The following is a 14,292-nucleotide window of genomic DNA, read 5'->3' as shown; positions in this document are numbered from 1 at the left end:
AATTGGAACTACTAGTATTACTAGAAAGCTGATTATGGATTGCTTTGGTAAATGTAGTGCATGAAAAATCTCATATTAGCGTACAATCTTAGGAAACCCTACTTACGAGGGAATTGGGCACAATATTGTATGTGGATTATAATAAGTACTTTTAATAATACTCTAAAAGATATTGCACAGAAGTTATAATTAACCTTCTATTAATGAAATTACATACTCTGTAGAAATCAATGATTGTTCAAATTTCTAGACTTAAGTTTGTCTACAAAATTACTATTTCATCAAGTTGAAAAATGACGTTTCGCTCGAAAGAAGGAAAAAAAATAAATAAATAATAAATAAAAAATAAATAAATAAACAGTGGTATTGAGGTTTGCAGTACTCGGCCACGTATGATAGCCAGCAGCTCACTTCGCATATTCACCTCCACAGAATCGTCAACTTGTTTCTGCATTGCTGAAATCATGTCACCCTTTTGATTTGAGCGCCACCTACAGATTTCTCTTGCAATGGCTAACACATATAGACCGCAATCATATTCGGTTGATTGCTGATGGGTCTTGCATTCCATATACTTGGGCAAAACTGCAGGTCCGGTAGCAGCAACTCATTCAGATTTCGGCGTCTTCAACAGGTTTGGATAATTCAGACTGCACGCGTTTCTTCTTCTTATTCTTCTGTTTCTTTAATGAAGGTGATGAAATTGGCGCCCTTGAAATTTCACTTCCACCCGGTCCCATGTACTCCTTAATGGCATCATACAACTTCATGGCATGAAAGCTATCCAATTCCTGCATGCTGTCATAATGCATAAATAAATTCTTCATCCTGTCATACACTAGGGTGCTTCAATGACTCCCACCAGATTTATCGTTGTCATTAGCAGGGAAAATAACCAGTCTCTTGCTTGACAGATTAGAGGAATTTGCGAAATCTTCAACAAAATTTTCATCCTCGCAGTCTGCTAGACAGACAGATACACTCGGTTTGACAAACAGGTTATCATCAGTTTTGCTAGATGAGCAAAGGTGAAGTAGAATGCAATGATTTGGTCATTGAGGAAACACAGTTTTCGTAATGTGTCAAGATCTGAATCTCGCAACACAATATCATTGTACTTCAACACTACTATGTCTTTCATGTCTGGTTTTCACAATGCAACGGATTATAGTTAACGATTAATCCCTGGATCAAAGGATTTCGAAGCGCGAAAGCAAGACGAGGAAAGGGTTATGTATTCAATCGAAATTAATCATTATTCGTCTGTCTGGATTGTACAATCCTAGACTCTTACAGTTACAGAGTATATATAACTCTAAGACTTGTGCCCTACTCCAAGTTTCTAACATGGAATAGGATTTTTCGGTTAGAAGACTTAGAAGACAATTATTATGTGGAAACTTCTACCTTTTTGGATTTATTGCCAGTTTGCAACAAATTGTACTAGTCCAATATTAACATTAAAGGCCCAAAACACTTATAAACACTTAGGGGCGTTTGGTTAGTGTATTTTTTTGGATTGAAAACGGATTCTATTAAACCGAAATCGTTATCGCGTGTTTGATTTGAAGGCTTAGTAACAAAAACCATTACCTACCCCTCAATTGTTACCTCTCAAAAACTTAGGATAACAAATATGCTTACCCTCCTCTTAACAAGTGTCATTTATTTTCATGGTTAAACCAAACAAATGAAAAGGTAATAATAGCTAAATGATTCTTTTTCCCCTCTAATTTGTTTCCTTTCCACTCCATTTTTTATTTTCCAAACCAAATGCCCCCTTAATTTCAATCTTTTTTTTTTTGGGTAACATAATCGCTTATATTATGATGTCTCTTATGCTCGTGATAAATCTCATTTATCTGCTATATTGATCCTTTTGTATTTAGATTAACTTACGACAAAAAATTAATTACATTAAAAAAAAAAATGAGATTTTTATTTTTTTTTTTATTTTTGTTTCCTTCTCACAATTTTTTTTTTTAATAATCAATGATAAACTTATAGGCTACATGTAGGGCCTGTTCTCTGTAGCTTAATTTCACTTCAGTTTCTAATTTGTAATTTTCCTCTCTCATAAACAATTCATTTCAGCTCTCTTAAGTTCAGTTTAGTTCACTTCAGAGTTCAGTTCAGTTCAATTTAGCTCCAAATTACTTCAGTTCAGCTCATTCCAGTAAATCAGAACAAGCCCGTAGTCTAGTCGTCTCTTCTTACAAGATTTTTAGTAGTAATATTTATATTTTTTTAGGAACTTCTAACACTTAATTATGTGACAATTTCCTTTCCTATTTTTTTTTTGTCGAAATTGTGTGACAACCATCATAGGTACAATCAGTCACATTCACATAGTTAATCAACCTAATCTGTCTTTCATCATCGCTACTTGATTATGTGTAATCAAGGTGACGAGGTTAGTATCACTATAAATTATTATTACAGTAGGGTTATTTATATAAATATATGTAAATCTATGATATCATCACCTTAAATTAGTGGTTAAAAGTTTGATTGCTATGATTATTAGTAATCTAAATTGTGGTTCTCTGTCAAAAAACATAAATCTAACTTGTGGTTCACATAAAAGATGACGTTCCTAAAGATAAAAAATTCTAATCCCACTAATTTTTAAGTAACCTCAATTAATTTAAAATAAATAAGGTAAAGCCTAACTCGCATGATGGCACTAGTCTAGACTTTGGAGAATGACTCAAATAATCAATTCCCCAATTTCAAGTGGTCACTTTATTTTAACCACTATTATTGCTTCATTTTAAACCATATGTAATGCTTGTTTAACTTTTCCTTGTTTCGAATAGACCATTTTGATGAGCTTTTTTTTATTGAATGAAAATAGGAAGCGGAATATCGTAGCATCAGTAAATTAGTGGCAATATTTGACAACAATTTTGAATTAACAATTACCACTTCACGGAAATAAAGTCCTACGAGTAGTTCATATAAGTCTCATCACAGAGAGTGGGGGATAGCTAAAGTGATTAGAGCTTCCCTCCCGGTTCCAGAACTGTTTTATCTTATAGGCTTGTATTGCACCAATTACTTAAGTATACAAATCACGACAATTTAATCTTATACAAATCGTTAAATTCTAATTAAGTTAAACTTGTGGCTCATAATTCACAACCTTCATCTACATAGTTACCTATATCCACCTAAATCCCTTGTTCTTAGTGAACACATACCTTTTATAATAGGTGCTAGAGAACAAGGTGTTTAGTATATTCATATAAGCACTACTTCTTTAAGACTTGCGTATTCAAAATGCTTAAGCAAGAGTCAGTCATTCGTCAATCCAAGTTTCCAATATTCAAGAAATATAGACTTTATAGTATGATTTAGAATCATTATTAGTGACTAAAGACTATCTTAATCTCTATAATTAGCAATTATAGCAAATTTGTCAAAACAATTGTCAACCACATACTTCAAATCAACATGTACATCACCTTTCCCACTTCATATATGATCAAGATATTTTATGTTGTACATACAAATGATTCAATTGCTTTTTTACATTGTGCAAGTTTTTTGGATGCGTATAAAGCTCAAAAGGCGAGAAGATGGATGAGATAACAACCAAAATATTGAATCATTACATTTAAGTGTTCCACCCAATCCGCCTCTTATTTAGTCAACGTGTCTCTTATTTTATTTTATTTTTTCAATTTCGTGAGATAAATGTAACTTTTATAAACAATTTGAGAATTCAAGGTTAACTGAACAAACCCAGATATAGAGAGAGAAAGTAGAGAGAGAAAGGAGAGAATAGAGCAATTAAGAGGAAGAAAATATTTGGTAAAATGACTTATATCTCATTAATCTTAAAGAAAGAGAATATATACATAATACATTACAACAAATAAGACAAAAGAGGGTAACAAACCCGTAACAAACTTTGTCCTAATCCCGAGGTAAACCCACTAACCAAATATCTAAAACAGATATTTGAGCTATTAACCTTATATCACCTTAACATTAACTCCTAACCTTATCATCTTGCCAAGCTTAAATCCTGGTTTTCGTACACATCTTTACAAGATAGTAATCACATTTAATTAATTGAAGTAGTATAGAAAACAAGCAACTATATTCTCTTCTTGTATCATACTAAGCTGGAATTCAAATCACTATAATGAGCCACTAATAAACATTTTCTTATTCTTGAAAAACACTTCAAGCAACAAGCTAAGGGTTACAACTTACCAGAATTGAAACCATATTGATACGCGCGATCATTTCTACCAAAATCAAAACATTAAAATGATACCGAACAAGCCTTTAGATAATATGTACGAGTAGTATTCATCGCAACCAGTGTGAACCTTGCCACAGTTAATAAAAAAAAGTGTACATGTATATGCAATTATGCATAGATTGTCAATAATACATCATCATATCCCCCCTTTGAAGGTTCTTGGCGTCACATCCAAATCAATTTCTAATACGTTGAATAATTGCATGATATCACAACTGCTTTTCATATATAGTGGTCCCTCCTCTCAATTCCAGAAACAAAACTCTATTTACCTATAAGCAAATACAAGTACTAATTAAATTAATTAAACCAATTAATTACTTTGTCCATTTCATAATGACAGCATTTGATAGCTACTAAAGCCTACTAAGCATAATTAGTCCTCCCTTATTTAATTTAATTTGGGACATGTTCAACAGTAATTAAGCGGCCTTATCTACAAGTTGTAGCCAATGAATATAGTAGAAGGTTTGATTATAGCTCGTAGTTTTGACACGGTTTAATATTAAAGTAATCATATAAGTAAAATAATAAAAACTATAGGTTATAATTAAATGCATGCTAGCTTAGTGTGAGTGTAATATGAGTATATGTACCTTGTACTTTTGTGTGAATATAACGAACAATATTGCACTTGATATGTTGGGTGATGAAGACAAGGAGGAAATTTCCTTGCATGCCTTCAATGATTTCAAGATTGTAATTCATATGTGACGATGCTAGAAGAGGAAATTTCCTTGCCTATAATGAATGTTATCCTTTTTATCGATTTGATGTACTTGTAAATCAATTTTGGAGTTGAATTTCACGATTGAGGGGGGAGCCGTGGAGGGTTGTACGTATGTGACAATTTTACTTCGTTTCATAAATAATAGGCCACTTTCTAAAATACCTTGTACTGCATACAAGTATACACAAGCTTCAAGCAGTGATTAACAAGCATTCTGTATTACAACTTCAAACAATCTCAACTCACAATGTTATGCAGAATAATGGAGTAAAAACTCTGCCTCATAAATAAACGATTTTTTTGAATGCCGATTTTTCAGTACAAACATACAAAAACAAAACTTTGTACAAATGTGATAAATATAATTTACAACATGAAGCTTTTCCCTCCATAATTCCAAATATAATTTATGGAAAGGAAAATAAAATTTCACAATTTTTTTCTTAGTTTCTGATATCCCAAATAAGGGATTTCTGATCCTTGAACTTGGTACTTGGTAGTAATATCCCCTGTAAAAGCCCTCCAATACAGAATGTACAGATGAATGTATGTGATCCTTTGCTCCAACTCTAGTTAGACGTCGAGGGTCTTTGCCATCTCTTCGTTTCTTCCTACGAGCTGAGGATATATATGATCCTAAGTTCATGAACACTCTAACAATAATCACACAATTAACAAAAAAATTTATCCTGTTTTACGGGATTTTTGTTATTTTCATACAAGAACATCTGCTCTTGACCCTCTAGGAGATCTGTATCCATCAATTTTTGCACGTATTTCATCGATCACAAGTTTAGTGAGTAGTAGTCCTGCTATTAAAGCTGCTGTCATCAACATTGTGAAAACTGCATCCCAGCTTATGGCTGAAAAGTAGCCTGTAAGCAAAGGTCCAATAGCAGCCCCAATTGAGCCTGTACCATCTATAATCGCGGTCACAGTAGCAAGTGCCCTTGAGTTACCCTTCAGTGATTTATGTGTTCCGAGATCAGCTGAAACTGCAGTTGTGATTAAAGCATAGGGTCCATTGACAAACATTCCGGCAATGAACATAAGGCCAATGTTCATATACACATTGATGAATCCATAGCTTCTGTACATGTACAGAGCCGGGATAGTAAAATATGTGAAGGAAGCTGCTGTTATTGCCCTGGCATCAAGCTTATCAGATACAAAACCAGCTAAAATTCCACCAACCACACCTCCTAAATCGAAGAAGGTTGACAGGTTTCCTGCTGTCTCACTAGATAGGTATTCTCCTCCAATTTCTGCAATGTACATGAAATTTTGTTATGGTTCAGAACTTGCAGTATTGTATAAGTATTATGCAGACAAGAAAACAGACTATTCAACTCAATCAAAGAAGTAAGTACCTGTATAACTGATGTAAAAGGGAAGCCAATACAGGAAAGTATAAGCAACCAATTTCGCGAAGAACAGGCAAAGAGCATAATTGGCAACTCCAGGAATCTTCCATGCTTCAATGAATCCAACAGCCTTTTCCTCCTCGAGTGTTTCATGTTCAGCAATTGCTTCCAAGGGCATAAAGGGTTCGGCCAAGAAACCTTTCTTAGGAGAATCTGTTTCTTCATCACCCATATGCATCCCAACGGACAAGGGACTAACAGGCAACATGAAAAAAACAACCAAGCCAATGAACCCAATCATAAGACCAGGAACAAACATTGACCATCCCCATCCATACTTCAATAAGGCAGACGCGACCAAAGAACCAGTGATGTTACCAACTGAAGTATGCGCGTTCCAAATCCCCATGATCAAACCCCTGCCACCCTTTCCGAACCAATTTCCAACAATTGCAACAACCGAAGGCCAACCAGTGGATTGGAACACACCAGCAAGCATTTGAACAATCAAATAGTAGTAAAAATTATGAATGTTGAACCAATATCCCATTCCAAATAATGCTGTAAAAAATCCAGTTCCAATCATTCCAATGGTTAAAAACACTCTCAAATTCATTCTATCTCCAAGGTGCCCTGAGAAGAACATTCCTCCAGCATAGACTGCAAGAAAAGCCACATCAAGGTAACCGAGCATAGCCGTGCCATCACTCCCATTAAATGGCTCCCATCCACCATTGTTTGCACCCAATAATGTTACATTTCCATTAGATAAGTTTAGGTAATTTTTCTGCCATGGGTAGGATTTTAAGTCTAATGAAGGCGATGTTGGTGTTTGAGGATCAAGGGCACTCTTCACTATACTCGAGGTTTTTCGGGTTACATGGTATGTTGCATATGATAAAAATGTTACAATCAGTACAAGTCCTTGGTAGGTATGGTATGAAAGTGATCTTTTCTTAAAATCTTCGATAACTCGAATCACATAAGGTCTTTCATCTTTGATTTCTAGGCTATGATACAATTCATGAATTGAACCTATTGATGAACTCATGAGTAATGATCAAATGTGAGGAAAAAGCCAAAGTTTTGTTTGGGAAGATCTCTTCTTACAGGTAACAACAAACCAAGCAAGCTGTAAAACAAGAGACATAAAACCATGTTTTAGTGCACAAATTACAATTTAATTAATTTCTAATAAGCCAATTATAATTCTATATTCCTAATCTAACCTGTAATTTTAATATTTTAATCAAATATTATTAAATTCCTAGTTTAAATTAATCAAATTGTTAAATTCTAGCCACAGAATCTGATCAAGGATTGTAAACTCTTTATTTGATTTAACACCAACTTAAACTATTCATTACTATTTCAAAAATTGAAGATTTTTTATCAAGCCAAAAAGTTATTAAGGCAACTTTTAAGGTAAAACATCCAAAAATATCAGTCAACAAATTAAAGCAAAAACTTTTATTTTCAGCCTTATTAATTGCAACAGTAATTTCCTCTGTTTCATGAATTATGAGCTACGGATTAACAGTCTAACACAACATTTTTTTTTTTTTTTCTTTCTATTTTTTCATCTCAATTAGCAATTTTCTTAATATAAACCAGAATTTCATCCCCCATTTCTTTAATTTAAAATTTTATATTTACATTTTTTTTTGAAGAAGAAGAAGAAGAAGAAATTTATATTTTCATAATTGATAAACATAATTCTGGGAAAAATAACCAAAATAAAATATAAAAATTCAAAACAAAACCCAGAATTCTCCGATCAATTCAACGATTACCCATTATCTAATTTCATCCCCAAAACAAGAAAAACACAAACTTTAAACATTTAACGTAATTATAACTCCAGAAAAAATAACCAATAAATCCTTATTTTTTTAAAAAAAAAAATCTAATATAATGAGTAAATTAAGCAAATTACCTTGGGATGAGCTGATAAATAGTGGATTGATAACTTGCCTTAAACTTTGGGATAATCAAGAAAATAATTTGGCAATTTACCGAAGAATGAGTTTGGATATTGCAGCTTACTTCTCTTTACGAACAAAGAAGAAGAAGTTCGTTTGAAGCGAGGCCGTTTTCTGAGCTAGACGTGGGCTACTTATAAATTGAATCTAATTTTTTTTATTTTTTCTTTTCTAATTAAGAAATAGTATTATATTGAATAAAAAAATATTATATAGTTCTACAAAAAAAAAAATATTTATGTAGGGCTTGGAATATTTCTGCAAGTTAGAAACGTTTTGTTCTATTATAAGTGGAGAATTGGGGAAGTTATTTTAAGTTATTTTTACTTTATTTGTTTTGACATTTACGTTATTTCTTATTTTGGAGTTTTGTTAAATCTCTTGTACTTTTATTACGGAGTTTATGCGTAGTGTTTTTGATATATTATTGTTTCAATTAATAAGAGAGAGTCATCATCACAAGTATTGAATCATAACGTTATAGTAGTGTACATTATAGTAGTGTCTAAGATTTGTTGTAGTGAGATCATTTGCTTGATTGACTTCAAATCAAAAAGCCATGCCCATGATAAATCGAGAAGGATTCATCTTGTGATGATCAATTTTGTATAATTTTTTACGAATATTTCCTGGGTTGATAATGACAAATAAATTAGTATTTAAAAAGGCCCAAATAGAAAGAAAAACACACACAAATTATATTAATTGTGTTTTTGTAAAGTGGAAGAAATCTTATTATTTCTATAAAGTTTTAATTAATTGTTCGTATTGAATTTAACAATTCTAATATATGTGAAAAGGTTTAGGTTTAACTTTATCAAATAAATAGTTGACATCTATAAAGTCCATAAGAAATACTTTGTCAATCTCTCTAATAATTATATGTAGACTTCCTCACATAAGCTTATAAAGAAAAAATACATTAAATTGCATGAGAATGTGACCAATTACATATCAAAGAATTGTAATTCCTCAGCTCTGAAAATTATTACAAATTTAATTTTACGATTACTTATACTTAACTATGACTATTAATTATAAATAAAATAAAATTTGATATCTTAAACACGTATTGCAAGACTCATTTAGCTTCATACTCTACATTGTATTATACTCGTATAGTATGTACTCATATTTTTTCATATATATCAATCAATAAAAGTCTTATCCCATAAGTGGAGATTTTGGCTCATGTTATGAAATGTGACAAAAATTTGACACTGGTTGGTATTTGGTACTGGCCTACTGTACCCTCCTTCTTTATCCAGGATTGAGACTGCTAATAACGGAAACACATTGATGGAGTTACACATATACTAGTAACAAAATTTATTGGTCCAAATTTAATGTATAGGTAACAGATTTAATTGTAATTGATAATAATATAAATAATAAATAAAAAAAATGGAGATGTTATATCATACTAGTAATTTCAAAACTTTAAACTGTTACAATTTACAAATTACTTACAATCATTATTTTTAGGATTTTTTTACTTTTACCACCAAAAAAAATCCAAAAATTGTTTTTTACCACCAAAACTTGTAAAAGTTTTATTTTACCACAAAAAAATAAAAAATAAAAAAATAAAATTGTTTTTTGCAGCCCGCAGTCAAAAAACTATCAGAATTTTTTAAATTCTTTGATTTTTCGTGCAAAACACATATTTTTAGGAGTTTTGGGGAGCATTTTAGCCCTATGAATCGAATTTGAGGTCATAATTGACAAAAAATTATCGAAAATGTTTCCTTTTGCGTGTTTAAAAATACCCTGATTTACGCAATTATGCAAAATGAGGCATTTTCAATCATTTTTTTGTCAATTCTGACCTCAATTTGGATCCATATGAACAAAATGCCCCCCTAAAGGACCTAAACCTATGAACATGTTTTGAGCATGAAAATAAAAATAAAATAAAATAAAAAAATATTTAAACTTGATGTTAAGTAGTAAAAAACAATTTTATCAAATTTTTTTAGTGGTAAAAGAAAGGTATAATTTTTTTTTTTTTTTTGTTGGTAAAAGGCGTAAAATCCTTTTTTTTTCTTTTTTTCTTTTTTTTTTTGATGAAACGGTAAAATCCTTATTTTTAACTAAGAGAGATGTTTCTATTCAGGTATATGTTTATCCGAGGTGACAAAGAATGTCCGTCAAAAGATATGGCCCCGCCCAATCAAAGGGTGAATTGGAATATGCTTTTGTATTGGTCCGCATCTATTTTTTCAACAACGAATATGCTTTTTATATCCCAAATTTCCACCTATTTTCTTGGTTTATTTTGCTTCATCCATCTACATTTAACCTTTTTTTTGGGGGTGAGATATATAAAATTCTATTGGATTGCTCTTTTTAAAGACTTAATAGGAAACTAATCTTAACACACTAATCTCTTTTTTTCTATCCCTTCTTGGATGAGGACTTGATCCCTAGTCTTGTCTTTGAAAACGAGAGTGCTACCAATCAGTAAACCCCACATATAATTTCATATAGTCTCACTGCCTCACATTATATTTATCCAATAATTCTTACGTACACGTCAAGATAATGAGGTATTATGATATAGTTTTTTCATATATTCTTTTTTTTTGTGAACGTTTTTTCATATATTCTACGTGTATTGAAAAAATTTAAGGTGCTTAGTTTTCCCACTTTCATATTCAAGTTAGGTATAAAAACCATTCAATAATATGGACATGGTTTGAACTCAGATAATCCTACATGAAGTAATATTATTTACAAAATCTTAGGTTTCTTCTACATACTAACTTGGTTCTTAGTGTTTAAATTTTAACAAGTATGTTTTTGATCGATTTAGAAAAATAAGGGTTATTTCTTTTTCAAATCACAAATAAATGTACTGGTAATATAATTTCTATAATCTAATATCAATTTTTCAAGTAAGCTTGGACATATATAAGTAAAAAAAACAAGTGATCGAATAAATTACTCTATAAAAATTTAAACATGTAGTGAAGTTATCATCAGACTCAAGTTACTTATCCAACAACAAGGTGGACACGATAAAAATTTGTCTAATGTAGTAGAAGTTGGTCCATAATATATTTATTTTGATCATTTCAGAGGAGTATATTATCCATATTTCGATTAAATATTGTGGTACGTCTAGGCGTCTACTATATACATTATTGATTATTCCATTAAAGTTTAAGTAATTCTTTGGTCTGAAATCTGAATGAGCTTTTGCTTGAACTTGTGAAATGCTCGTTCAAAGATGCCCATAATGAAAGCTTATTAAATGATGGTATGAGAATTTTGGTTTACGGAGAGTAGGGAAAAGAAATTCTATTAATACAGGTTTATATTATTCCGTTTTCTATTATAATATCGATTTCTAATAGGCTTATATTATTAATCAAGAATACATTTTTCAACTTTTTATATATTCAAGAATAAATCTTTTGAGAAGTAGATGATCAAGAGTAAATTAAAGATCAAATTTGGCAACAATCTTCATCATATTTTCAAACAAAGCGAGTATGTATATGTGCTTACAATATCAACAACATGATTATTATAAGTATAACTAAATTAAACTCTTACTTTATCAAGCATACGGCTTTTAAAATCATTAAACCAATGCAAATATTAAGTCACAAGGGGCGGAGATGAGATTCGATCTCAGGATCTCCTAAAATCGGGAGGGAGCTCTGACCACTTGAGCTATCCCTCACTCTCACCAATGCAAATATTATAATTTGATAGTGATACGGTATAAAATTATATAAGCCCTACTGCCCTAGTTGTGTGGCGTCAATATAATAAATACTGGCTTAATAATTTTAATAATACATAGGCGTATTCAGAAATTAGCTTAAATTACGTGTTATGAAAGTGATGCATTTGATAGAGAAAGGTTATATATATATATATATATATATATATATATATATATATATATATATATATATATATATATATATATATATATATATATATATATATATATATATATATATATATATATGCATGAAATAGTAAGCTTTAGTAGCTATGAAAAGAAGTGCGTGCAAGAATGCATGGGATGTATTATTAATTTATCCAATTTTTGGGGGCCAAGAAAAAATGCATGGCCTGTAATTGTCGATTGTCACCCCTAAATTTCCTACCTAAATTCTAGCCAAAAGAAATGTTCCCTGTTAATTCAGCTAAGTGGTGAACATTATCGAAGGGTTTGACTTTTTTTGGAAAAAACAAACAAACAAAACAAATTATCTACTCCCTATTAAGTATTTAAGCAGGCAATACATACTATATGTCTATATATCAAACTTAAATTGCATAAAATTCAAATGATGTTTGTGATATATATAATATCCAAATTTGGAGTTATTATTATGTTTCTTCATTATAAATACTTTTTGAGGAATATGATCGCCAAAAGAAATAAATTGTCAATTTTGTTCTTGTTTCATTTGAGTTTTAACATACATACATAAAACTACCCCCATTCCTTTATGTATGAATGTATCTCCAATTTGAAACATTATATTTCAAGTGAAATAAACTTCAAACCATAATTATTGTTTGAAACATATTCAAGTGAGATCGATTTTGTTATATATTCGTTTGGAGGTCAAGGTCAAGTATAGTTTTATGATATGACAGGTTTATAATTTTTATTATAAATTGAAGATTTTGTTTAAACATGTACATTTTTTTTTGACGAGAAACATGTACATTGAAATTGCATAATACATAAAATATCTCAACATCAATTATTAAACCGTTAATAAATTAGAGTTTTTGATATTTCTTCATAGAAGCTCTAATTGATGATTGATTAAAAATGCATTTAAAGATATTAATTACTTTTTTAAAATTTTATAGGTACATTAGGTCCCACAATTAAGGACTTTTTTTTCTCTACATATCAACATAATTAGGCCCCGTGGAGGACAAATTATTTATGGCTTAGAAAACAATAATGCAAAGGATTGTGTTCATTAAAGACTTTTATGATGACAATAATGATAATTATATATAATATGGGACTTAGAGATGATTTTCATTTTAATAGAGGGCTCCAAGACCCAAGGGATAATTTCTCCAAAAAAATCTCCTGCAATTGTTGTAATTTTTGTTTTTACACGTACTTACAAATTAAAATACAAACCTAAAATATTATAAAGAATATTAATTGCAAACATTTAACACCGCGATTTTAATTTATTACTAGTATAAGTTTCCCAACTGGATATAACTAGCTAGCAAGAAAGTAATTTGATGGTGACCTTTATATATCTCATTTAAGATGTGAAGTTAAATAATTGAGCATTACAATATATACCCGACTACCCGTATATAATGAAAGGTCTTACTGTCATACTATGATTTAATTATCCATTCCTAGTAACAATAACAACAAATAGATGATTGTGACAATTCTCTTTGTTTGAGACATTATAGATAAATCTACACATTATTGCATGCCACACAATTCTTGAAAGTTACTATTAAACTCATTAATACAATGTCCCATTTAAAATTTGTCCATATTATTATAATTAATTATTATAAATTTCCTCTCATTTTAGTTTCTAGACCTTACTTTCAAAACATATAATGATATTTATTATACATGCTACAAGAATCTGTATTACAATTATTTGACTTATTACCATATCTAGTAACTTCTCTTCTCCTCCAAAAAAAAAAAAAAAAAAAAAAAAAAGAAAAAAAAAAACTTCTCTTAGCTTGTCCAATGAATCTAACCTTCTAGAAGAAGTCAATTCGCCTGATCAAAATATCACATGGTCTCGTTCAAACAATGAGATACCTATCCATTTACAAAAAAAAAAAGTTAGGGAGTATTAAGATACTTTGGATTCATATTGAAATTATTCTATCGATTTATAGGTTGGATATCCAGTTACGGAGTATTTGAAAACTATATTTGATTCCATAATTATTGTTGTATTT

At 30.6% G+C, this 14,292-nt stretch overlaps 1 protein-coding gene and 1 pseudogene across 1 annotated transcript; both read right to left on the bottom strand.

Moving 5' to 3' along the window:
• Window positions 1–136: 136 nt before the first annotated feature.
• LOC145606643 (NEDD8-specific protease 1-like) lies at window positions 137–1,242 on the bottom strand (annotated as a pseudogene).
• A 4,027-nt stretch (window positions 1,243–5,269) lies between these two features.
• LOC145608502 (putative glycerol-3-phosphate transporter 1) lies at window positions 5,270–8,638 on the bottom strand. Its single transcript, XM_081664117.1, has 3 exons — window positions 8,307–8,638; window positions 6,377–7,502; window positions 5,270–6,271 (listed from the first exon to the last, which is right to left on the bottom strand). The coding sequence occupies exons 2-3, from the start codon at window positions 7,419–7,421 to the stop codon at window positions 5,721–5,723; spliced, it is 1,596 nt and encodes a 531-aa protein (XP_081520243.1). The 5' UTR covers window positions 7,422–7,502; window positions 8,307–8,638; the 3' UTR covers window positions 5,270–5,720.
• Between the last annotated feature and the right edge of the window lie 5,654 nt (window positions 8,639–14,292).

The sequence above is a fragment of the Chenopodium album genome, chromosome 23 (genome assembly GCF_948465745.1).
Source record: "Chenopodium album chromosome 23, dcCheAlbu1.1, whole genome shotgun sequence".
Classification (NCBI taxonomy): Eukaryota; Viridiplantae; Streptophyta; class Magnoliopsida; order Caryophyllales; family Amaranthaceae; genus Chenopodium; species Chenopodium album.
This window is presented reverse-complemented; position numbering and strand designations above follow the sequence as displayed.